This window comes from Anas platyrhynchos, chromosome Z (genome assembly GCF_047663525.1).
Source record: "Anas platyrhynchos isolate ZD024472 breed Pekin duck chromosome Z, IASCAAS_PekinDuck_T2T, whole genome shotgun sequence".
Classification (NCBI taxonomy): domain Eukaryota; kingdom Metazoa; phylum Chordata; class Aves; order Anseriformes; family Anatidae; genus Anas; species Anas platyrhynchos.
Window position 1 is genome coordinate 16,062,206 of NC_092621.1, and position 26,716 is coordinate 16,088,921.

The following is a 26,716-nucleotide window of genomic DNA, read 5'->3' on the forward strand; positions in this document are numbered from 1 at the left end:
GAATTCTCAGCGGAAGGAGGGTGACATCTAGTGGTATTGCTCTTTGCACTTTCCTTCACAATGTGCCTCAAAGCCTCTTGGCAAAGCAGGGCATTATTTTCTTTTGCATTTTTAATGCATGTGCTTTTTGACAGCTTAAATACTTCATGCAGTGTCAGCTTTTCACCAAACACACTGTCCTCTGATTTTTTCAAATGCAATTGCCTTCTTTGTTGTTGTAGCGAAATACAAAAGTTGTCATAAAGGAGTGATTCTGCTTTACGATACAGCAAATAATGCTGTATCATAAAACGCTTTGTAGATATTGTGGTAACAGCTTAGATTTCTCTCTCCCTCAATTCATGGCTTAAGTTCATGAGAAACTCACATCAGAACTAGAGCTGCTGTCTTCAGTTACCTATATGGAGAGCTTAGAGAAAATGGAGCCAGCTTTTTTCTTGGTGGTGTTGTTACTGTTTGTGGGGGATAAGAAGTTAGAGAACCAGCATAAAATGCGGAAAGACAATAGGTACAAGATGGAACTCAGGAAATTCTTATTTGATACAAGAAAAATTACCGTGAGGATGTCCAAATTCTGGATAAGAGATCCAAATGAGCCCTACATTCTACATCTCTGGAGGTATCCAATCATTGACTGGACAAAGCCCTGAGCAGCCTAATCTAACTGGCTCTGCTTTGAGTAAGGTTGGTCTGCAGTGTCCTCCAGCCTTCATGCCTCCACGATACAGGAAGATGACCCTTCCAAAAGTGAGGAAATTGGTGTTTAAGGTATCTGCAGAGAGAAAATAGAAAACCTGTAACTATTTGTCATTATTCTTCTCTTTAGAAATAATGTCTTAGCAACTGTTTGACTGTGCATACAACTCAGTTGTGAGTTGTATGCCAGGTCATATACTTATCCCGCAGACCCATGACTTTCTCGAGCTCTTCATTCCTGTGCTGTCTTCCTTCAGGGCTTCTCAGATTGGAAGTAATGGCATATGATGTAGGGGGCTGTATAGTCCTCATTTAGCACATTGTATCATTCAGATCTGAAGATCTGCTTCCCTTGGATTGTAATAACTTCAGTTTCATGTTATGCTGCAAGGCTCACTTTTCACCTACTGAGGAAAACATGTCTTTTGTGCAGCCAAAGAACTATTATGGGATATATCTAGTTTGTAGAGGCAGAGTCTTTAGGTTTTGATGGCCATTGGAAAGTCTGTGTGCTTTCTACCAGCACTTTTCACCTTTGAAGGGCTAGAATTGTTTCTCACCATCTAAATTTTTTTTTTTTATTATTATTATTATTTTTTTTTAAGCAGCAGAGAAATACTTTATCACCAATATTTGTTTGCCAAAAGAATTCTATGGATCATTATGACACCTGAAGTTAAGTTTCCAAGCCTCTAAAATGCACACAAGCAGTTGCCTGTAACTGGACATGTATGCCATTTACACTTAAGAAAAAAGAAAACAAAACAAACAACAAACAACAACAAAATGTGCTTCTTTGGCAGCAGAAGTAAAGAAAAAGTGGAGTGTCTGCCATTCCTCACTTCTCAGCTTCATGACACCTTTGAAGACAAACATAAATACTTGCCTCTTGTCAATACCGTATTATAAAAACATTTATATAAACTAGCTTTCTTTTGCAGTACCTGTGGTCTTCATTGAGTCTTTCACATTCATACTGAGACGAGTCTACTCAACAGTCTTTCACATATCTTAGTCATTGGAACAATGGAGCTGACCCTACAAATTTCCTTATAAAAGCATACATCTTTCAGCAGTTGAATATTGTAATTGAGTGAATGATGAAGTCTCTTAATGCAAATGTTTGAATTGTCACTTACCAGTTGCTTCAGAACCCAAATAGCTCTCCTTTCTTTTCAAAATGACAGTATACTATTTCCTCCAGTCGATCAACCTCTCTTTCTTTTAGGAGATGAACCTCTAATTTCACAAGTAGATTTTTTGATTCAATTACAAGATATCTCAATGGGTAACGGTTAAAATTAGCTGATGTTCCTGCATTTTTGATGAAACAAAACAATCCTTACAAAAACTTGTCTTGTGTGCACCCAGTGGCACAGAAGGGCATATATGCGATGCCGACTATCTGGTTTTCCCCCAAATGCATGAGAAATGTGTGAGGTACTGTTTGTAATTGCTACAAAAGCACTGAAGCACTATATAAAAGTGACTAAGAAATCTACTTTTCACAAAGCATTTCTGGCCTTTTTTTTTTTTTTTTTTTTTTTTTTTTTTTTGCTGATGGGCAAGCTTAGTGAAGTGCAGCTTGCTAAAAGCATGTCTTCAAGGTAAGCTTTTTCAGCTTTTTATCTTTACAAACCTGTGAAGCCAGAGTGGTCTTGAAAGCCACTGCCGTTCTTGCTGCCCTGCAGTAATGGTGTCTGGAGCCACAGAAGGTAGAATTTGCCTGTGTATCTTTCAAATTCCCAGTTGGATGTTCCTTGCTTTGAAACGATGTAGGGGGCTTTCATTACATTCACACAAGAACTAGAAAGTAGTTCACCTTTGAGGTATCTTCTTTTAACATTTTTTTTCTCAGTTAAGTGGAAGATACACTTTTTTTATTCATTCCTTTATTTATTTATTTAGCCTAAGGTGAGGAGTGGGAGTGTGATCTTTGATGTACACAAGAACATAGCCAATTCTAGACCTTAAAGTTATTTTTTTGACAAACTACATTAAAATAGCAGTTGAGACATAATGCAAACTTCATTCAGATTGGTGCTGCTTGGACTGCTATAGAATTGCAGAAGCACTTTCATTTTGAAGGATGTGTAATAAAGAGTTCAACTTACACGTGCAGTTTACATCCCTTTAAAAATATTTGCGTATTTGCTCAAAGATACATGTTTTTGTTAGTGGATTGCAGTCAGGGAAGATGATAACAGCATTTCTCTACTGCATGTATATGTGGAATGGGTTAAGCAAGTAAAAGGTGTTATGGGTTTATCAGTTTAGGATATTTTTGATACATCAGAGAGGTTCTCTCAGTAAAGAAAGAAAATAGATCCTTTTTGAACCGTCAGTTTGCATTTGAGAACAGAGAGATCTACGGTTGGGTAACATATTATGAACAAAACCTTACTACGGAGCTGTCAGCAAAGCAGGTCAGCATCTGTCACCACACTGTCTATTGGACCCTTTTATCCAAGCCCTTGCAGTTCCAAAAGCAAGAAGAATGGTAGCACAATGTACACTAAGCAACTGAAGTGGGCCTGTGACATGAACATCAGTAGGCAGCTCGCAGATTTTTTGTGTAGGTTAAAGCATTGCACTGGTTCCTTACAGCTTTTCTCTACTGGTGTCATCAGTATCGGCATGCAGGAACCATTCAATGCCTTTGATTAGCCTTACAGGAAGTAAAAACAATCCTTTACACATTCACTTGCTTCATGATTTACATTCCATATCTGTATTGTACTTTCCGAAGCCTTAAAATACCCTACTGAAAAATTTTTCACGGCGTTGTACAGCTGCAAGGCAGGTGATTTGGATTTGACAACACGATGAGAAAGGTCTCCAGCTGTGGTAGACGATTAGTAACAACGAATAGATGTTAAAAAAAAACCCTAGTGTGAAATAAGGGGTAGCGTCTGGTCACGTGAAATGGAAATCCAAAACTGGAGGAAATGCAAGAATTGGTTGCTAAGATGATCCGGGAAATGGAGACGTGTCTGTGTGAGAGAAGCTTGTTCAGACTCTCTAACCGAGAGATGATATGGCTGGCCTCCATCAATATTTTAGAAGGCAAACACTGGAAAGGAAAAAAAGCTAATTAAACTGAACGACAATGCTGGCATGAGGACAAACAGGTATAAACTGACCATTAATATATTCAAACCTGAAACAAGAAGAACATTTCTAACAACCAAAGGACACAAGTTCTGAAGCAGGAGATGCGGCAGCAAGACGTCTAAGAATGGGAATGGTGATTTTAGAGAAGCTTCTGTCTGAGTTTATATGTCTGTCTGTCTGTGTTTCCATTGCAAAGAAGCAGATTCAATAGCTTTATCTTGGCTAAACTTGGCCAGTGTCCTTTATTGAACAAGGAGAGGAGTAAAAGGCTTCTAGATATGGCTGGAGTTCACTGCATGGGGAAAAGAGGGAGGTCAATCACTAAATGGTCCATCATCTAAATGTAAGCTCTTGTCTCTTGAATTTGAAGCATGCTTCCCAAGGAAGGAGTCAAATTAAAAAAAAAAAAAAAAAAGTCTGGAATTGCTGAGGAGAAGTTATGCATGTGACGAACAGAAGACTTTAAAATCACTAACTCTCATGACTCTCCCATTTTAACTAGATGACATCTCATCCCTTCTGATGAAGAGAGTGGCTGGATTTAAAATTAAACAAGTGATTACTCCAAGTACAACTTCTGACCAGAGATTCAACAGACAGTTAGGCTGAAGTTTAGAAAGCGGAGCAGATCATGCACACTATGTAGCATGTCTCGTACGCTAATTCCGCTCATATCTCCCCTGCCCACCACCAGGCGATCTCCATGCTAACGATGCTGGGGGATGACAAGGACAGCAGCCAGGTCAGCTTTCATGGGATGGCTCAGGGTAGTGGATGTGTACTTTAGAAACAAACAGAAAGCAAAGTTGAAGTTGAATGGAGGGACAGAATACGTGTTGTGTTTGGCCGTGACGGGGCAGGCTGCAGGCGTCCGTGCCCACGGCAGGGGGTGGAACTAGGGTGGGGGGGCTCTGAGCTCCCTTCTTGGAGAAGCTTGAGTGCCCTGCGCTGGCTCCGTGACACGGCCCTGACAGACGTGTAAGGGGCCCAGGTGAGGGGCGGGGCCGAGCCCAGCTGCCTGCCCGCCGCCGCTCCTCCCGCTGCGCCTCCTGGGAGCTGTAGTTCCCGGCCCGGGAAGCCGGAGGGAAGGCCTCGGCGCATGCGCAGTCCCCCCGGGGCGCCCAGCAGCGCCTCGGCAGAGGCCGCTCCCTTCCCGTCCCGGCAGCCCTGTGCCGGCCCCCGGCCCGCGCCCTTCCGCTGCGAGATGGCGGCGCCCGGCGGCTGCCGGCTGCTGCTGCGGCTGGGCCGGCGCTGGCTGTCGCAGGAGCCCGCCGTGCCGCCGCCGCCGCCCGGGCCGCTGTACCCGCCCGTGGTGGCCTCGCACACGGCCAGGAGCAAGGCGGCCCGGCGGCGGCGCCTGGAGCACTTCCAGCGGCAGGTGCACGAGGCGGCGTCGGTGGAGGAGAAGCTGCGGCTGTACGGGAAGCTGCAGCGGCCCAAGTACACGGTGCACCCGCAGACCTTCGCCCTCAACGCCGACCGCTGGTACCGGAGCTTCACCAGGACCGCCTTCGTGCCGGGGCTGCCGGCGGAGGCCGCGGAGGAGGCGGGCGTGGAGCTGGGCGCGCTGCGCTCGCTGGCGTGCGACGCGCTGCTGCAGGAGAGCTTCTACCAGAAGAAGCGGCGGCCGTTCCTGTACCGCGACCAGGAGCACACGCCCGGGCCCTTCCTCACGCAGCTCGTCTCCTCCCTCGCCGCCTCCCTGTGCGGCCGCAACCCGCTGCTGGCGGCCTCGTCCCTTGGTGCGGAGCGGGGGCGGGGGGGGTGAGGGAACTGAGGAGGGAATTGAGGAAGTTGTGGGGAGCTGGGGCTCGGTCTCTTCTCTCAGATAATTAGCGATAGGACTAGAGGGAATGGCCTCAAGTTGCTCCAGGAAAAGTTTAGGTTGGAAGTTCTGAGACATTTCTTCTCAAAAAGAGCAGTCAGGCATTAGAATGGGTTGACTAGGGAAGTAGTAGAATCACCGTCCCTGGGGATGTTTAAGAAAAATTTGGATGTCGTGCTTAGGGACACTGTTTAATGGGTGATCTTAGTAGTGTGCTGATGGTTGGACCAGATGAACTTGAAGGTTTTCTCGAACCTTAATGATTCTATGGGCATGCTAGGTGGTGGGGCTGGGCAGTGAGCTCTGCCTGCATGAGTGTGCTTGGTGTTGCTGCCTGGTGTCCATGAGTAAGGATGTTGTTTCACATCATTGCTGCTGACACATGGTATGAGTGGGTTGTGGTTCTCCCATTTTGCTGCAGCTACAGTACAGAACTGGGGTGGTTGAAAATGTAGAAGTGTGATCTCTGTTTACCTCTCCGTCTCTGTTCTGTTTCAGACCTAAACCCCGAGGTTAACTACTACTGGCATCACGGTGAGGAGGTTGTTGTGCATGGACATCGAAAAGGTAGAGTCGATCCTGTGCGGTTTCAGATAGATGATAAGCCACACCTGCAGCTGCGTGTACCAAAGCAACTTCCAGAGGTGTGGATATTTTCAACAGCAACTTACTAATGTGTACTTTCACTTCAGCTTCTGACTGCTGCTGGGGCTATGCCATAGCATGTGTTACTGGTGGTGGTAGTATGTGGAGGCCCTGGTTAGTGAGTTGTACGATGAGTGCATTGGTGTGTTTCTCGAGTGTTAATGCTCTTATTCCTTGCCGTGTTAAGTGCTTTTCAGATAGTGGGATGGTGTTCTGAACTTCACCTTGATCATTCTTATGCTTTAGATATGTGTTCTTGCCCTTATGTGCCTGGGGCTGTTAACTTGTAGGAATAAGTAGAATCAAGAGTGAGAAATATGATGGGCAAGGTCTTCTCAGAATTTAAGGCGATGTGAGAAATGGAGATGAAAGGACTGGAGTGGGAGAGAGCACATGTAGTTTGAATGTGAGCACTGTTACCCGCCAAAGGCTCTTGTTTTCTTGAATGCTGAGGTTTCTGGGAGCTCATTCAATATCCTTGTCTTTTTTTTCTACTTTTGCTGAATGCTATCTGTACAGCAATTGTAAGGGTCTCCATTTCTACTGCAGAATGAAACCCACACCGCTTTCTGTTGATGCTGAGCATTTCTTGTGAATGTGGTTGTACAGTGTTTAAGTTATTAGTGTCAGGTGTCCAAAATCTTGAAGCAAGTGTTTGGGCAATAAAAGCCAAAGGGCAGAAAGACAATTTGAGTATGAGCTCTGTTACCTGCTAATAGCGCTTAAGGTGCATGGGCACCTATTATATTTTTTTTAATTGTGTAGTGCCCCTTAACATGTAACATAGCAGACGAGCAAGAGGGAGAGTGAGCTCAGCCTAGTGGTTCAGGTTAGTTTGCTGCTAGAAATGTTGCTGATCATCTTAGTGCCATTTCATGCAATGTTGTTTATAAATTGCAGAAAACTCAGACATTGCTATAACAAGCATGTACTAGCAGTTGTTTTGAGACAGGTTCTCTTGCAAAAATAGTATTCATTGATTTCCATAAATAAATTAAGTGTATGTTGTATGTAAGGAAAGCTTGTATTTTCTGGTGTCTAGTCAGGAAATGGGATATGACACGAAGTCACATGTCAGAAGCATGACTTATGGAATAGCTGTTCTTTCTTCTGCTTTCTTCAAGATTGTACCACTGGAGTCTGATCTCGGAGAAGTTCCCGTTATTGATCACAAACCGTCCAAACTGCCACTGTTCAAAAAGCAGTATGAAAACAAGGTATTTATAGGTAAGAGTTTCCAGTCAAGAAATGTCAACTACATTTTGACATTTCACCTGACGTTTCACCTTCTCTCAGCAGAGAGAGTGTTTATTTTCTTATAATTATTATATATAGCACGTGAATCTCAATAAAGATTCTACGTCATTTACGTAATGGGGAGTGGCATTCTCTTGAGGATGTGATGCTCTGTCTCAGGATTGATCTAAAGGAGTGGGATTGAACAGAAACTTAGTAGTAAAGCTGGACTTGAACTGATGTATGTCCTTTGGAGACATTTGAGTATGTTACCTTTTGGAGTCGGCAAGCCCTCCATTCTCACAGAGAAATGGTTGACTCTGCACTTACGTGCCTCCACAGCAGAGGTCTTAACTTGCATCTGCTTGGAGCCTGACAGTAAAAACTTGTTTGTGTGCATCGTAAGGAATGTTGTGTGACCCTGCCTCCTTATTTTGTTTTCTTTTGGGGTGGTGATAGGGTCGAAGGTATCAGACCCATGCTGTTACGGCCACACGCAGTTTCACCTGATTCCTGATAAACTCAAGAGGGAAAGATTTATAATAGCGAATCTTGAGGATCAGATTGAAGTTGTTTATCGAGCTAATGGTGTCGCAAGTCTCTTTGCCTGGACAGCAGCTCAAGCAATGTATCAAGGTAAGACAGTCAATCTGTGTAAGTTCTCTTGTCCTCATGAACGCTTGCTCTAATGTTCTCTGACCTTTTCTCTCATGCAGTCATTTCTGTGCTTTTTCTTCTGAAGGCCATACTTTAAGCAGGTCCTTAAAGATTTAATTGAACCAGTGGATGAAAGAGAGCTTATTCAAGGGCAGTATTTAAAACTTTATTTAAACGTTATTTAAAACTTTGCCTTTTGAAGCCTTTGAGTGCTTTTGATCCGTGAGAATTAATTATGCAGAAACATATTTTCTTGTGTAATAACGCCCAAACCTCAGTCCTGCAGTCGGCTGCTCCTCAGTCCTTAGAAGGAAAGGTGTTAGGTCTCGAGCGGTGTAATGTCAGGAATTTTATGAGACGACTAAGTGTCTCAGTGTCTTCTTTCAGCCCTGTGAATTCAATGAAACTACAGTGAGAGCCAAAGTAAAATGTCAGCAGCCTTACTTCAGGATCTCATGCCTGTTTGTTGAAAAATCCCAGAAGGTGTGGGTAGGTGGTTAGATCACACCTGTGCCGATGAGAATTGAGTCCTGTGTAACTAGTGTTGTTTCTCTGCTTTGCAGGATTCTGGAATGAAGCGGATGTGACGCGTCCTTTTGTATCCCAGGCGGTAGTGACTGATGGCAAATACTTTGCTTTCTTTTGTTTCCAGCTGAATACTTTGGCGTTAACTGCAGAAACTGTTAAAAATAACCCTCGGAAGAATATCTGTTGGGGAACAGACAGTAAGCCATTATATGATGTTGTTGAAGAGGGCAGTGTGAAAGGCTTTAATGATGAAGTTCTGCTTCAGTTGGTTTGTTTTCTGTTAAACAGACCCAAAGAGCTGTAAATCGTTAAACTAAACTTGCTGTTCATGTGCCTGAACTTCATTGTAACTCTGTGGAGTATGGGCTGGAATATATGCCTTGCTCTTAGTCAACTATGCCTAGCAAACGCAATACATGTATTTCATGGCCTTATTTCTTGACTTGAACTGTATTATACTGTACACTGAAAAATAAATGTCTGGAATACCTTTGCCCCTTGTGTATTTCCTATGAAAAGCATATTATTCCTCATGCAAAGTCAGGTGGATGGTTTCCACCCGGAGCTCTATTAGAAGCACAGCAACACATTATGATTTGGAAAGAGTGTAGTGGAAAAACTGCTAATTCTGTGCCTGAAGAAAGAACTCTTCTTTGCCCTTATGTTTTTAAGAGAAAGTGAGCTCAGACTAGAAAGTGATTTTTCAGTGACAAATGGTTGGCACTTCTGCTGCATGTCTGATGAAGTTGTAGGCATTTATTGAGCAGTAGTATGGGCACGGTAAAACTTGCAGACCATGATTGTCTTATGCACATGCTTTCACATATTCGAGGTTGTCACCTCTGGAACTGCTGAGGCCACTCCAAATGACTGGGATCCCTGATAACAAGATCCACAGTGTCAGGACTGCTTAGGAATACTTAACAAAGCATCTGGCTTTCAGATATTGAAATGCATATTTTCTATAGTTTTATATGCTGCCACTGACCTCTTTGCATTTTTCCAGTGTTATTAAAAATGATTGAGTCCAGCTTGCTTTTGTAGAGAGAGTACTGAATCACATGTGACTTGGTCTGAAGTACATGCCTGCGTGTTCTTCAGACCAAGTAACCAAGGATCCTTCTTCCCTTTGTAAACTGGCTTGGAGATTATTTTTCTAATGGGAGACTAATTAGATGTAGAGAGTTATGTAATTGGTGCTTTGCTCTGTTTGGAAAAAACAGGGCTTCGACTTTCTCCACTAGTTATAAAATCTAAAAGTATGATAAGATAATCTAAATGATAATCTAGAAATAATGCACCCAGCCGTGGCACTGAGTACCTCAGTACAGGTTTCTTTTTGATGGAAGTGAAATCCTTCAGCACTTTCTTGTTTAGCAAAGTTTGAGCATTTCTACTTCTGGTCACTGCTGATCCTTGGATTAAAATCCTGCCTGTCCCAAGTGGGAACAGAAGATAAACTGCTGGGTAGGCATGTTGGTTTTAAAGAGTGACCTGTGACCTAGCTTGGAAGTGAGTGACTGATAGCGTTTTTTTTCTGGTGTGGTGAAGGGTGATGCAAACAATGGAAGAACACTCAAAAGGCACTTGCATATTGTGACCTGGCAGACCATCTTCCCAAGTTGGCCTGGTACAGTTTTTTCACCTTCAGCTTGAAACTGCGTGTTGCATTGTAACTAATGTCTGCGAACTCCTGATATAAAATCAAAGAAAATCCTGCTCCAAAGGTAAACAAATTAATTTTTTCTGTGATTCAGCCTTTGTCTATGCTAAGGGTCCAGCTGTAGCAGAACAAGTCTTAAAAGGGTGATTTTCCTCTGTGCAGCTTTACTAGTGACTGAAATACTGGTGTAGATGTGTAGCCTGGTAAAAGGAACCCAGTGTTGGAGTGAGAGAGGGGGGCAAGACAGCAGGAGCTGGCTATTATGTAATTGTAAAGTACCCAGTGCAGCTTTCTGTGGCTGTCTCAAAAGGCAAGGAGATCCCCTGGAAAAGCAGTGGGTGTCACTGTTTTCCCTTGCAGAGATTAAAAAGTGTGATGGGTTTTGTTCTGCTTCTTTGTACTGCCTGGCAAAGTTGAGGCGTCATAATGCATGCAATTTTCTACAGCAATCTTTGATCTCGTACTCATCTGTTCAGGGTGTTTAATGCTTCTGTACAATGATAAAAGCTTTTTTAAGGTTGTATAACTACTAAGTGTTTAAAAGCAGAAAACACAGAAGCTGCAGCATTCCTATGCTTGAGCTTTGTTCGGCAGAAACTTTGTGAGGTTACTTCTTTGTCCCGTGGGAGCAGCATTCTTTAGCGTTCTGTTGATTTTGCTTTTTAACACAAAGAAAGGCAATTCAAAGGAGGTAGGATGGAAATCTATGAACTTAGATCCTTTTTCCTGTTATTATTTTATGCTTCAGTCTGTTGGTTCAGATCAAATGGAAAATCTAAAAATTGAATTTGGATTTTGCATAATGAAGCAAGGTTTTTTTTTGTTTTTTTTTGCTTGTTTTTTTTTTTTTTTTTGATTATGGGACTGCAAGTGGTGACTTGGAATTGAACTGCTTAAGCAGCATCACAAAATGTAAAGCGGAAACGAGGAGATGAGGAGACTGAAACTTTCTTGTATCTGTCAGGGTCATATTACACCAAGCTCTCAGGGTAGATCTGTTTCTTCTTAGATTGGACAAATAGCTTCAGTGCCTTATAGTAACTGCTTGGCGTGCAGATTTTTCTCCTGATACATTGCCATAAAAGACCCCTGTTCCTTTTATCTTAGAAGCAGATGAAGCTTGCCTTGTTTTGAAGCACTATTGAGAGGTTTTTGCAGAGACAAGAGCAACTCTTGAAATTAGTTGTTTCTGAGAAAGTCTATTGACAACTTGGCCTCCTGGCTGTGTGGAGTCTGTACATACGGACATCCCTGATGCAATGGATGTTTCTTTCCAATGTGTGGGATACGAGAGCTCATTCAAAACGAGCCAACCTTAATCAGTTTTGTAACCAAAGGTAGCCTACTTTGCACTGAGTTACAGCAAGGCATAGTCTGGTATGAATGAATAATGTCTTGTGCAACAAAACCTTGTAATAAGCATAGCAAACCCCAACAAATCTTGGGGAGGAATTTATACAAGAGCTGTTTTCCATGCAGTAAAAACTTAACAATGTGTAGAAGTTTCAAAGTAAATGGAACATCAACAAGCTCACAACGAGACCATGAAGACCATGAAGACCATGAAGACCATGAATGATAAAACCTAAGGTAACTTCAAAATCAGGCTGGTTGCAAGAAGCATAGGACTGCATACTCTGTGCAGTTAATGTAGCAGAATGCCACTGAGGCAGGTTCCATTGCTTCAGCTTACTTTGGTATTCCTTGCCAATACCAAATGATATAAATGAATCCACAATGGATTTATGAGACTAATAAGGGAGAATAGCAAACTTTTCTCCTTTTGCTGGCTTTGGGAAAAGGATGGAAAGTGTAGATAGTACTGCGTATGAGAAACTAATATGGGCTAAGGTTTTTGTCAAGAACATAACAGATATGAGAAGGAGCTTAACCAGGTCTAGGCAGTTTTAATTTGAGATGCATTTTTCAAGAGGATCCTGAAGGGGAATTTCTGGCAGGGCTGGTATTTTGTGGCCAATTAGCTACAGGAGTAGTTACTGATAACATTAAGGAAATTCATCCAATTCAAATTGCAGAAACCCTGGACCATGAAGCTGTTGGATGATAGCAATCACCCAGGCCAGTAATGGTTATTGTGCTGCAGCTGTTCTCTAATACGCTGACAAATTACGAAAAGTGTACCTGGTAAATATGACAAAATTAATTTTCATAACTGAATTTCTTGGAAAACTTGGCTGTCCTACAGCTCATCTGGAAATAGGCTAAGAATAATTACAAACTGGAAGTATACACTACTGCAATATTTACTAATGCATGTTGTGATGCAAATAAAGAAAGGTCTGTTGTATATTGTGAACTTCAGTACATATTCCTACAGGAACAGGAATTTTGCATTAAAGGGCATGACAGCTTTTATTTATATGTAATTCAAAGTGCAGGAAGGCAATCTAAAGTTTCCCTTGCTATTCAGCGTGATGATTAATCCATTGGTCTTGAAGCTGGAAGTTGAAGATGACTGTTTCTGTGAGGTCAACAATTTTTTCCACAGCTTTTGAATATTTTTCTGGCCCTGTCAGTTTCACTTGGGTGTGAAAGGGTGCACTGTCATTCTTGGATGCAACCCTTTTTGGAAAACCTGTGAGAAATGGCTCTATCTTCCAAACTCTGTGTGCAACATTTGACTGTACTTGATTATTACAGTTAGAGGTCTAGAGGTCACCAATGCACTTACCTTCTCTTTGTAGGTGTCATGGATTAACTCATGAGATCTATTTTTGCATCTGTGGAGTTGTCAGGGCATAGTCAATAAGCTGAGTAATGTGCTAATAGAAGAAGCCAAGCTGCAGAAGCAGTGAACTGTGAGCCTCATTTCAGAGATGATGGCAATGAATCCCCCAAATTGATATAATACATATGAAAGATGGAATGGCCATGGTGGCCAATATGGCACATTTCTGGGAGCGAACAACCTGTACTCCCAGGTGCAGCTGCAGAGATGGTAAATAAATATTTCTAATAAATAAATAAATTACACCTTTGCAGAATAAATCAAAGCCTTAACATCTGCCATATTTTTTCCCTGCTTTACTTTGAGTTAGGATCAGATGAAAGTGTAAATTAATAAACTAAATCTGGAGGGCTTTCGTCTCTGGTTGATAAGTTTCTGTGGCATGATGTGAATATGATAAGCTTTTAGTGAGTCAGGGAAGACTGACAAAAAACAACAACAAAAACCTACTGCAGGCTTCAGGAGCTCTAAGTGAGTCAGAAATCATATTTCAGGATCATGAAACCTTCAGACTTATTGATGAGTGGTTATGCCATTTATAACCAGTACCAGATACCCTAAGAGGAGCTTATTTACAATCTTTCTAAACATCTTTGAAAAAGGCAAAGAAGTAGAAGGACACTCAACAGGCTTTATTGTTTATTTATTTATTTATATTCATTTATTTCACTTATTTATTAAAATCTCTGTAGGACTAAGTGCTATTTAACCTCTGCTATTGGAAATATAATTGCTCTTCCAGACAGGACAGGCAGCTGTATATTATCTGCTCAACTGTGTTTACCTGTAGCTATTTGCAATTATTTCTTTATCTTTCCTCTCTTATTTTATTTTATTTTATTTTATTTTATTTTATTTTATTTTATTTTATTTTATTTTATTTTATTTATCAGGTTCTGCTTAATTTGATGTTTATATCTTTAGCTGAAGTATTGTTTGAGTTACTGTTCAGTATTTCTTCTTGGTCTTTTAATTTCTGTTTTAAATCCAGTTTACTGACCTACAACTTATCCTGCTACAGAATCTTCTCTGTATCTCCTGTCTTATTCCTACTAAGCTACACTTGATTTCATTTGTGGGTTAGATCTTTTCTTGTATAGGAAGAAGAGTTGATGCCTCCTATAAAAGAAATCTTGCTTCAATTTTCTTACTCTTTATTTAATATTCCTTTAACCTATAATCAAGTAAGTACAGTTCACTGCCCCCAAGGGACATACATGATTATTTTCACTGTTGGCCTCTAAGACAAGAGCATCTGTGTTGCAAATATGTATACTTTTTTCAGTCATGTATCCCAGAGCAGGTTTAAATTTCAGCCTCTGAAGGATCCATTTCTGTTTTTTGCAGCAATTTCTGCAGCAGAAATTTCTCTGGGTAATTGGAGGTGATAAGGAGTTGGAGTTTTAAAAAACAAGTTCTGGGATTATTTAGCCTGGAGAAGGTTCAGAAGGCAACTTATCAATGGGAGTAAGTAACGGATGGGGAAGAGTGAGAAATCATAGAATCATTAAGGTTGGAAAACACCTTCAGGATCATCTGGTCCAACCATCATCCTACTACCAATGTCACTCACTAAACCACATCCCTAAGCACCACATCCAACCTTTCCTTGAACATCCCCAAGGAGGGTGACTCCACCACCTCCCTGGGCAACCCGTGCCAATGCCTGACTATTCTTTCTGAGAAGAAATGTCTCCTCATCTCCAACCTGAACCTCCCCTGTACAACTTGAGGCCATTCCATCTAGTCCTATCACTAGTTACCTGCAAGAATAGGCTGACTCCCAGCTCCCCACACCTTTCTTTGAGGTAGTTGTAGAGAGCAATAAGGTCTCCCCTGAGCCTCCTCTTCCCCAGACTAAACAATCCGAGTTCCCTCAGCTGCTCATGGGACTTCTGTTTCAGGCCCTTCACCAGCTTTGCAGCCTGCTCCAGGGCCTTGATGTCCTTGTAACGAGGGCCCCAAAACTGAACACAGCACTCGAGGTGCGGCCTCACCAGAGCACAGTACAGGGGGGCGACCACCTCCCTGGTCCTGCTGGCTGCACCTAGCCAGGATGCCGTTGGCCTTCTTGGCCGTGTGGGCACAATGCTGGCTCATGTTCAGGTGAGCATCAACCCAATCCCCAGAGCCTTTTTCTCTGCGCAACTTTCCAGCCACTCTCCCCCAAGCCTGTAGCGCTCCATGGGGTTGTTGTGGCCAAAGTGCAGAAACCAGCACTTAGCTGTGTTGAACCTCATTCCACTGGCCCTTGCCCATTGATCCAACCTGTCCAGGTCCCTCTGCAGAGCTTTCCTACCCTCCAGCAGATCAATACTTTTCCACAATTTGGTATCATCTGCAAACATATTGTGTGTGCACTCAATTCCCTCATCCAAGTCATCAATAAAGATACTAAAGAGGATGGGCCCCAACACTGACCCCTGGGGAACACCATCGGTGACCAGTTGCCAGCTGGATTTTACTCTGTTCACCACCACTCTCCAGGCCCAGCCACCCAGACACTTTGTAACCCAGCAAAGAGTGTACCTGTCCAAGCCACGGGCTGCCAGCTTATCCAGGAGAATACTTAGGGAGACTTTGTCAAAGGTTTTGATGAAGTCTAGGTGACTACATCAACAACCTTTCCCTCATCCACCAGTCGGGTCACCTGGTCATAGAAGATGAGGTTGTTCAGGCAGGACTTTCCTTTCATCAACCCATACTGAGTGGGCCTGGTCCCCCAGCTTTCCCGTATATACATGTACTGTGTGATTGCGTTCATGATGACTTGTTCTCTCACCTGTCCTTGCACCAAGGTCAGGCTGACAGGCCTGTAGTTCCCTGAATCCTCCTTACAGGCCTTCTTGTAGATGAGCATCACATTAGCAAATCTCCAGTCATCTGTGATCTCTCCAGATGACCATGACTGCTGATAGATGATGGAAAAAACTCAGCAATCACATCCACCAACTCCCTCAGCAACCTTAGGTGGATCCCATCTGGCCCCACAGAGTTGTGACAGACCTGGTGGATTGGCAGGTCTCTGTTTTCATTTGAACTGCGAGGGGTTTATTCTGCTCGTTGTCCCAGACTTCCAGGTCAGGAGGATGAGTACCCCAAAGATAAGTGGTCTGACTATTAAAGACAGATGTAAAGAAGGCATTAAGAACCTCAGCCTTTTTCTTATCCTCAGTAGCTATATTTCCCCCTCCATCCAGTAAAGAATGGAGATTCTCCTTGGTTCTCCTCTTGCTGTTAATATATTTATAAAAACATTTTTTGTTAACCACTGTAGCCAGGTTGAGCTCATGCTGGGCCTTCCTGATCTGTCCCCTACGTACACTAGCAACTTCCTTGTACATTCTCCAAGTTGCCTGTCCCTTCTTCCACTGCACATGAACTCTCTTTTTCTCCCAGAGACTCAGCAAAAGTTCCCTGTCCAGCCACACCGGTCTTCTTCCCCACCAGCCAGACTTACGGCACACAGCGACAGCCAGCTCCTGCGCCTTTCAGACTTCCTTCTTGAGGATCTCCAGCCTTCCTGGGCCCCTCTGCCCTTCAGGGCTGAGTCCCAAGGGACCCTCCCTGCCCGTGTCCTGAACAGTCCAAAGCCTGCCCTGAGGTCAGTAACTTTGTGACTTCACAAAGAATAGAGAACTCTACCATGCCATGGTCACTCTGCTCCCGACCACCACATCTCCCAGCAGTCCTTCTCTGTTCCTAACAGCAGGCCTAGCAGGGCACCCCCTCCGGCAGGCTCACTAACCAGCTGAGTCAGGAAGCTGTCTTTCACACGCTCCAGGAACCTTCCAGGCTGCTTCCTCGGGGCTGTACTCTATTTCCAGCATATATCCAGGAAGTTAAAGTCCGCCATGAGAACAAATGCTGACAATTGAGCGACTTCTGCCAGCTGCTTACAGAATGCCTTTTCTGTCTCTTCATCCTGGTCGGGCGGTCTGTAACAGGCCCTCACCAGGATGTCTGCCGTGTTGGCCAACACCCTGACCCTTATCTACAGGGAATCTACCTTATCATTCCCAGCCACAAGCTCTACAACATCCAAACAGTCTCTAATATAAGAGAGCCACACCATTGCACCTCCTTAGTTGCCTGTCCCTCCTGAAGAGCTTGTAGCCATCCATTGCAGCACTCCAGTCATGGGAGTGGTCCCATCATGTTCCAGTGTTGGCAACTAGGTCATAATTTGCTTTCCACACAATGGTTTCCAGCTCCTCCTGTTTATTGCCAATGTTGCGTACATTGGTTTTAGCAACACTTCAGTTGTGTCACTGCCCTCACCACCAACACTAGCATTGCCCCCTCAGGCTCATCTCTATCAAGTCTCATTTCCCCCCCAAGTCCTCTTCATAGTGTAAAGCCCTCTCAATGAGCTCCACCAGTTCTTGGGCTAGAATCCATTTCCTCTTTTGGGACAGGTGGGACCCATTGGCAGCATTCAGGCCAGGTGCTGAGTAAACCTCCCCCTGATCAAACAGCCCAAAATTCATGAGATGGCACTAGCCTCTCAGCCATGTATTAAACAGACTGACTATCCTGGTCTGCTCAATATTCCTCCCTAACACTGAAGAGATGGAAGAAAATACCACCTGTACACCCACTCCTTCCAGTAAGCTCCCCAGTACCTTGAAGTCCCTTTTGATAGCCTTCAGGCCTCTCTCAGCAATTTCATCACTGCCAGCCTGAACTATCACTAAGGGGTAATAATCGGAGGGACGAACAAGGTCAGGAAGTTTCTTGGTAATGTTCCTGACCCAGGCCCCAGGTAGGCAGCAGACTTCCAACCTCTTTGCAGTGGTCTGTGGGGATAGGACAAGGGGCAATGGCTGCAAGTTCGAGCACAGGAAGTTCCACACTGACATGCGAAAGAACTTCTTCACAGTGAGGGTGATGAAGCATTGGAACAGGCTGCCTAGGGAGGTTGTGGAGTCTCCTTCTTTGGAGATATTCAAGGCCTGTCTGGACGCCTACCTTGGCAGCCTGCTCTGAGGAACCTGCTGTGGCAGGGGGGTTGGACCTGATGATCTTTTGAGGTCCCTTCCAACCCCTACAGTTCTGTGATTCTGTGATTCCCATATGGGTAGGGTCAGCTGACATATGGGGCCCTCTGTTCCCCTCATAAGGGACTCGCCTACAACAATTACCCTTCTTTCCTTCTTGGTGGAGGCAGTCTAGAGGTGTGGAGTTGACTTCCTCGCCCTAGTCAGCCTCCTGTGTGGACTTACCCCCACATCCTCAACACCCAGTCCCTCAAGCTCCAGGGCCTCAAACCTATTGTGTAAGGCCACCTGGGGAGGCAAGGCAGGTAGGCAGGAGGCCTGCCTGTGATGCCAAGTAGGGACCTTTCAGTATACCTATCAATATATTAATTCCTTACACTAGAGCTCTGACATGCCAAACTGTCTTGCCTCTCCTGGAAGTCAACTGTAGGCAGTGAGGCAGTGGTGATTCAGCCTGTGTTGTCTGTAGATGTATGTAGGTGCTTTGTTCTGTATATAAGCATAGGTATTGAATTCAAGCTTTTCCTGAATAATCCTGATAACTACGACAGTAGGATGCCCTTCTTTCTGGAGGTATGTAGGGTTTTACCTGTGTGAATCATATAATCCATCTGCTGTTAAGAAGCTCACATCAAATTTTATTTTTGTTTTAATAAGGCAGATATACCCAAACAAACTCTTTGGGAAATCCTGTGTAAATACACAGGCAGACCCTGCCATGAAAAGTTTCTCAAGTTAATAAGGAAATCAAAGAAGGATGGAGAAAAAGAGAAGTTGAGATTCTCTCCTTGGTAGGGGAACAAGATTTAAGGGTGTAACTGGGTCTACACAAGGGATTTTCACTATTAGTTGACTTTATATACTTTTGAAAGTAATAAGCCATATTTTTTTTTTTTTTTTTTCTTCATAGCATGTTATTCTTGATGAATATAATTCTGGACTGGATGTTTTAGAAAAAATGTGTACGTACTTGGAGCATGATAGGTTTCCATTAAGGAAGGGATTTATTTCCATTAAGGAAAGGATTTTTGAAGCATCTAAACAGGTTAGATGCTTAAATCCTGTTAATTATAATGGAGTTTGATTCTAGGTTCCTAAGGTGCATGAGTATTTTGATGATTTTTCTAAAAGTGCTCACCTGCCTTTAAAAAAAATCAGCAAGATTTCATTAAAATATAAATCTACTAAATAAAGCAGACTTGCTCTTGAAAGTACCAAAATTCTGAAGAGTACTGCTTTTCATTTTTGTAAGCATAATGTTATGTTGACCATGAGTTGAATTAGCACATGGCTGGAATGGCATTGAGACGACATTAAACAGAATCAACATAATGACAGCGTGTTTGGACATTTGCCCTCTCTGGAGACATACCTACTGGGCTTTTCTGAAAATGTCATATGTGCACAAAGAATTATGGCTTAAATAAATCAACTGTATTTTTGTTGCAAACCATTGGATCAGACTATTGCAATACCCTGAATCTGTGGGTGACTAGAAGCAATTGGGACTGAAGTTTAAATGTCAAGTGTGATGTTGCCATTTTACCATCTGCATTAAAAGATATCAAGGAAAGGGCAGGTGGACTGAAACACCTCACTGAGTACCAGTTGAGCCAGACAATGTAAGTAAACAATTGGGAAAGCAGAAATCTTTTTATCTCCTAAAAGAAACTGAGCTAAGTGGAGTAAAAGTGAATTGTGAATCTTCAAACTATAAACAGATATGTCTTCATAGGAGAGGATAGATTATGGTATAAAAACAATGACTTTGCAAATTGTTGCTGAAGGGATTAAGTTAATGCAAACTGTGTAGCTCCATTGGTTAGTTGGAAATACATTTAACTAATATTAACAATGAATATATTTATTTGATACTAACAATAATTGCCATGAAGCACCTCTGGACTTGCAATTATGATCCTACAGGCACACACTAGGGAGAAGACTGTATGAAAGAGAGGCCTGCTAACAGGTATATGTCCAGATAAAGGCAAGTGCTGGAGCATTTGGGTACTGTGAGTAGGGTGGTGGGCATGAGTGGTGAGCTTGTAGTACTGTGATAAAGGACTGTGAGGAAGAAAACGTTTTTTCCTCACTTTGCTGGAGCTTTCCAGACTTCTGTAGCCTTACTGTCTGTCATTAGTCATCCACTGAGATCACATACCTGTCTTCTCCCAAACTTCTGGGCAAGCACTTGTATGTGAATCTGAACTGTGCACCCAGAGTTTCACCTTGGGTATGGAAATTAGGGCAACAGCCTCCTTTGTGAATCCCAATAGAAGCTGGGTCAGTGCTGACAGCTTAGGCTTGTAAGTACTGCAGGGAACTCATACATCTATCATGCTTTTAAAGTACTTCCTCAACTGAAATTTTTGGTGTCTAGATCTTGTTGCTAAGGAAAACTTTGGAAATAGTTAATGGAGAGCAGAATTATATTGTCCAATGGTGGCACTTTGAATAAAGTATAGTGGTCATATGTAGTAACTTCATCTCTTTTGAAGTCAGTGGAGGAACAAATCCCCGGGAGGAACCACTTACTCCTGCTAACAATTAATATAACAAAGTCTCTGCTACTGCAGATTCACAGGTATTAGTGATACTGAGAAGTCTCCCTCTTTCTTTTGCTGGCTGTAGCTTTGATTCTTTCCTACATGTCTTAGCTTGTTAAAATGTTCAATGACATTTAAGATGTGATAGGAAATGGAATAGGTGCTTTATATATCCTTCTGAACTAGATACCCAGCTCACTGCTCCTTGAAAATGAGATTCGGCTTGGTGGTCAAGGTGACTTCCCCTTTTCTGTACCCTTCAGAACATCAAACACTGTAATATGCAGATAATGTAACAATTATTTTTAAAAACCTTTAATAGTATCTGACTGGAAAGGTATTTTTTGTCTTCATCTCAGACAGTAGGAGGAATAGTTGAATGGACTTAAGTCGCTATTTTTTTTTTTTTTTTTGTTATTACAACTTCATGCCTGTGTACTTTCTTTCAGCTTCATGACTGGGTACTTTCTTTGACATTTAATTTTTTCTCTTGGCAGACTTTAGCAATATTTGAAGGAATAGGGATGTGGCATTATAGTAAACTGAAAGCTTTCTATTGTGTTTTGGGAAGAGACTACTGAATTTCATTAGGGAAAGTAAAGGGAGTTTTTAGGTACTTTCAATACTTCAAAATAAATGTGCTTAGTTCCTGTGTACAGAAATAAGCATTTAATTTTAAACAGTCTTGAGGTAGGTGGTTTTAAAACATCCTTTAATGTTGCAGTTATTGTTTTCTATGGAGGACAAAATACTTGTTAGGATATATAATGTGGTTGTCAGACAGGAGGAGGGATAGAGTGAGAGCACGAACAAATGGAGTACAGTACCGGAGCTGAATTCTAGGGGGATGCTATGTTGAAATCAATGATGTAAGATTTAAAAGAGCATGACAATACTTCCATGGAGCTTTTAAAGATGAATTTTAATGATTTGCTATAACTTCATAACCAATTCCCCTGGTGTCACTTAGAGTTTACTTCAAAGCTTGCTTCCTATTGTTTAAATCTGATGTTGATTCCTCATCATGATGCATGGAAAAGAAGTGATAACTTTTAAATTCAGGTGCTGCCCTTTATACTATGTAAGGATTTGAATGGAAGAAGTATTTGTGGCATGATTTTCAGATGCATATATAACTGAAGCAGTGCCCTTCCTTAAGCAAGAGTGATTTTTCTTCAAATAAGCACTGTCTCATTTCACTGGCTTTGGGGGAAAAGAAAATCAAGCCTAGAGTGTAGTAAGGAAATGCTTATTTTGAGTGCCACAAAATGAAGCAAGGAGCTGCTTTGCAGATGGAGCTTAACTTTGTGTTCTTTACTTCACTGTCACTTGCTTTTTATTGGGAAGCTGTTCTGAAAAGCTTCAGCTGCAGTTAATAGAATGCAAATTGTAGTCTCAGTTACACTGGTGTAAATTTGGAGTGACTCTGTTGAAGCTTTTGCTAAAGTAGCAATTGTAATACACTGGCTTCTGCACTACTGTATATGAACGTATAAAGCCTAATAGTTGTTGACTTCTGCTAGTGGAAAAAAATCTGGGAGTGAGGAAGCACACTCTGTGTTCAGAAATGCCAATGAAGACAAGGCAATTTTTATACATAGTAGAAATACAGACGTGCGTAGTAAATCTGAAAATATAGAACAGAAATGAGAACATTAAACAAAATAGTAAGTGGCAAAACAATGTAGGATAAAATATTTGGGAGAATGCAGAACCATGTAATTCCGTACTTGACCATACTTAAGGTAACTAAAAACCCATCTATATTTTAATATATTAAAGCTATATATGGTTTAAAAATGTTTCTGAGGGAGGTGACTAGTGGCACCACAACTGGACAGGTAACTCAAGCTCAAATGGCTTCTCGGTTCCTTCACGAACAAATAATTGCTAAAACAGTATCTCATCAAACTTGCAAGTGGCAGCTCTATGCACAGTTTTATGTATTTTCAGATGATATTGTTTGGAGGCAAGGATCTGGCCAGTGTTTATGACTGAGTGATGGCTGCTATTTACAGTGGTACAGGGAATAAAGTATAAATTTAATATTCATGTTTGTTTGTGTCTACTAAAAAAGAGAAGGTATCAATGCTTTGTGTTTACAAAAACAAAATCAAATCAAATCAAAACAAAACAAAACAAAAATGAGAAACCTAAAGAAAAGAATAAATCAGCTATAACCATCAACTGAGTGAAATTTTCTGGTTCAATTTTTTTTGAACATAAACACTTCATGACAGAACATGTTAATAAGGAAAGGTTAGAATAAGAATTGAATGGAGTAAAACTTTGAAGTTAGCCCTTGCAGGAGGTGTTGAACTAGAGAAGCTCAACATGAGCCAGCAATGTGCTGTTGCAGCCCAGAAAGCCATCTGTATCCTGAGCTGCATCAGGAGAAGTGTGGTCAGTTGGTTGAAGGAGGTGATTCTCCCCCTCTGCTCTCATGAGACCCCACCTGGAGTCCCGTGTTCAGCTTTATAGCCTACCACACAATAGATGTAGCTATTAGAATGAGTCCAGGGGAGGGCCACTAGGATGACCACAGGGCTGGAACACCCCTCCTATGGAGAATGAGAGAGTTGGCGTTCAGGCTGGAGAAGACAAGGCTCTGGGGAGACCTTAGAGTGGCTTTACACAGGGGCCTAAAAGAAAGCTGGAGGAGGACTTTTTACAAAGACATGTAGTGATAAGACAAGGGGTAATGGCTTTAAACTAAAATAAGGTAGATTTGGATTAGACATTAGGAAGGAATTCTTTACTCAAAAGTAAGGCACTGGAATAGGCTGCCCAGAGAAACTGTGGTTGCCCCATCCCTTGCTCAAGACCAGGCTGGATGGGGCTTTGGGCAACACTGGTCTAGTGGGAGGTGCCCCTGCTCATGGCAGGGGTTTGGGGTTGGATCCTTAAGCTCCCCTACCAACCAAGGCTGTTGTATGATACTATGATACTATGACTAGTTGACCGCCAGAGGTCGCTTCTGATCTAAATCCTTCCATACTTCTGTAAAGGTAGGAGACGGAAAGTAATGCTACCTTTCTACTCTCACTCATGAGAAGACCACTCTCGTTAATTCTCAGCCAACACAGTTTGAAATAAAAGCCATTTTTGATATCTTGTACTACTTAGTTGTAAACTTATATTGTAGGTACATTGTGTTTTCCTAGATAATTTATTTAAAGGCATGTCTGCTCCAAGACTGTTAAGATATATGTAAGTTATGCAGAGTTATAAGGTATTAACTGAATTTAGGGAAAATATGTTTTTATTAATATTTGGGCCTCAATTCTTAGATAATTGCAAATTTACTTGCTGAATTATTGAAAATTTGTAACAGAGGCTGACCTATTCAATGTGTGCTTGGGGTAAACAGTTCCTACTTAAAAGTTTTATTCACCCACTTAGGAAAGAAAACTAATCTAGTCTGATTTAGACAGTCAGTCACGCAAGGGGCACAGTGGCAGCACAGTCCAAAATATACATTCTGAAAACAGCCCACTGAAATCATTTGGGATCAGCTTTCAGATGTTTCATAAGCAAAACCAAGGTTTAATTTCACCAAATAAATGCTTCACAATGCATAATGCAACCAGCTGTAGCTGTAAATGCCATTTTCTCATCTACTTAACTATTCCTTCTTTTGACCAAGGTTTATAGTGGTGTGAAATGAAGCTTAACTTTGCAAACATGTAATATATAGTAAAATTATCCCCTTTTGTGAAATTAGAGGGAATAAGCTTCTGATGGGTGTTTCTGTACTGTAGTAAGAGATTATAAAAGATTAAAAGGAAATTTTAATGAGGTGAAAAGCAGCCCTTGCAGCTTCTAACCCTCATGATTAGAGGAGCAGAAGCTGGAGGATTTAGGAGGGTTTAGCAAGATGAGGCTGGTGGGGAGATTATGACCTGTGATTGAAACCCGTTGCTTGTCTAACTCATGTTTCCTTAGGTAATGTATTTAGGAGCCTAGTTGCTTCAAGAACAATGAGGGTGAGATGGGCAGAAGAAATATAGTCTTTAAGTAGTTTGAAGGTCTATTTAGTAAACTGAGTCAAACCAAACACAGAAAAACACAGCATTTAAATGTATGTAAGTTCATTTAAATATAAAGTATGTTATAGGCTTGTGCAATTGCATTTATTTCTGTAACAAAAAAAAACAAAAAACAACAACACAGAACAGTAGCATAATACAATGCTTGGAGTTATAACCTGAACTCTTCATAACGTTATAACCATGTTTTTTTTTTTTTTTTGAAAGAAAATAAACTAGTCTGTAATATATTTGTAACTAGTACTATAAATTATTCAAAGGAAATATTTAGTTTAGACCACTATTATTATTATTATTATTATTATTATTATTTTTGGATTTATGCCAGAGTTTTGAAAGTATTTGAAGAATCCAAACGAGCAGTTTTCATGATTACTGATGAGGCAAAGGTAAAAGCAAGTAAACAAACAAACAAAACCAACCAACCAACCAAACAAACAAAACCTATTACCTACATTATATAGGTTGTATAAAATTGCATGGGCCACAATGGGTGAATATGGAGCAGAATTATTTTGTCTGGTGACTATTTGGATGCTGACTCAAGCACTTCCCTGGACAGCCTGTTACAATATCTCACCACCCTTTCAGTGAAGATTTTTTTCCTAATAGCCAACCTAAATCTCCCCTGCTGTGACTTGAGTCCACTTCCTCTTGTCATATTGCTTGTTGCTTGGGAGAAGAGACCAAACCCCACCCCACTATAACCTCCTCTGAGTTTGTTGTAGAGAGAGATCAGGTCTCCCGTGGGCCTCCTTTTCTCTAAACTTAGCAACCCCAGTTCCCTCAGCCACCCTTCCGTAAGACTTGTTCTCTAGGCCCTTCACCAGCTTCATTGCCCTTCTTTGGACACAGTCCAGTAACTTGATGTCCTTCTTGTAAGGAGCGGCCAAAAACTGAACATGGTATTTGAGGTGTGGCCCCCCCCAAAGCCAAATTCAGGGGGACAATCACTTCCCTAGAGCTGCTGTTCCTGATCCAAACCAGGGTGCTGTTGGCCTTCTTGGCCACCAGAGCACACTGCTGGCTCATATGCAGCCAGCCATCGACCAATACCCCCAGGTCCCATTCCTCTGGTCAGCTTTCCAGCATCCCTTCCCCCAGCCCATAGCATTGCATGGGGTTGTTGTGCCCCAAGTTTGGGACCCGACATTTGGCCTTGTTGAAACTCATACAGATGGGCTCCGCCTGTCAGTCCAGCCCATCCAGATGCCTCTGAAGAGCTTTCTTACCTTTAAGCAGATCAACACTCATGCCTAACTTGTTGTCATCTGCAAACTTACTGAGGGTGCACTTGACCTCCTCATCTAGATCACTTTATTTAAGAGGACTGGCCACAGTACTGAGCCCTGGGGGACACTAATGATCATCCTCCAATTCCATTCACCACAGCTCTTTGGACCCAGCCACCCAGCAAATTTTACCTAGCAAAGCATATGCTGGTCCAAGTCATGAGCACTCAGTTTCTCCAGAAGAATTCTGTGTGAAACAGAGTAAAAATCTTTACTTGGTAGACCGCATCCACAGCCTTTTCCTAATCTACTAAGAAGGCCACATTGTCACAGAAGGGGATCAGATTAGTTAAGCAGAATCTATCTGCCTAAACAACCCTAGTTCCTTAAGCCAATCCTCCTAGGGCCTGGAGCACAAGTCCTATGAGGAGCGGCTGAGGGCACTGGGGTTGTTTAGTCTGGGGAAGAGGAGGCTCAGGGGAGACCTTATTGCTCTCTACAACTACCTGAAAGGAAGTCGTGGGGAGCTGGGTGTCGGCCTTGTCTTGCAGATAACTAGTGATGGGAATAGAGGGAATGGCCCCAAGTTGCACCAGGAGAGGTTCACGTTGGAAATGAGGAGACATTTCTTTTCAGAAAGAGTAGTCATGAATTGGCATGGGTTGCCCAGGGAGGTGGTGGAGTCACCATCCCTGGGGGTGTTCAAGGAATGGTTGGACGTGGTGCTTAGGGATGTGGTTTAGTGACATTGGCAGTAGGATGATGGTTGGACC

General features: G+C 42.3%; 1 protein-coding gene across 1 annotated transcript; it reads left to right on the forward strand.

Moving 5' to 3' along the window:
- Positions 1–4,942: 4,942 nt before the first annotated feature.
- Positions 4,943–9,194, forward strand: LOC101789782 (large ribosomal subunit protein mL65). Its single transcript, XM_038170814.2, has 5 exons — positions 4,943–5,552; positions 6,134–6,279; positions 7,405–7,507; positions 7,976–8,152; positions 8,737–9,194. Exons 1-5 carry the CDS (start codon positions 5,015–5,017, stop codon positions 9,003–9,005), a joined length of 1,233 nt encoding a protein of 410 aa, XP_038026742.1. The 5' UTR covers positions 4,943–5,014; the 3' UTR covers positions 9,006–9,194.
- The last annotated feature ends 17,522 nt before the right edge of the window (positions 9,195–26,716 follow it).

Coding starts and splice junctions, on each gene's coding strand:
- LOC101789782 (XM_038170814.2), top strand. CDS start 5,015: ATGGCGGCGCCCGGCGGCTGCCGGCTGCTGCTGCGGCTGGGCCGGCGC. Junction 5,553..6,133: donor GCTGGCGGCCTCGTCCCTTG/GTGCGGAGCGGG, acceptor GTTCTGTTTCAG/ACCTAAACCCCGAGGTTAAC. Junction 8,153..8,736: donor AGCTCAAGCAATGTATCAAG/GTAAGACAGTCA, acceptor TCTGCTTTGCAG/GATTCTGGAATGAAGCGGAT.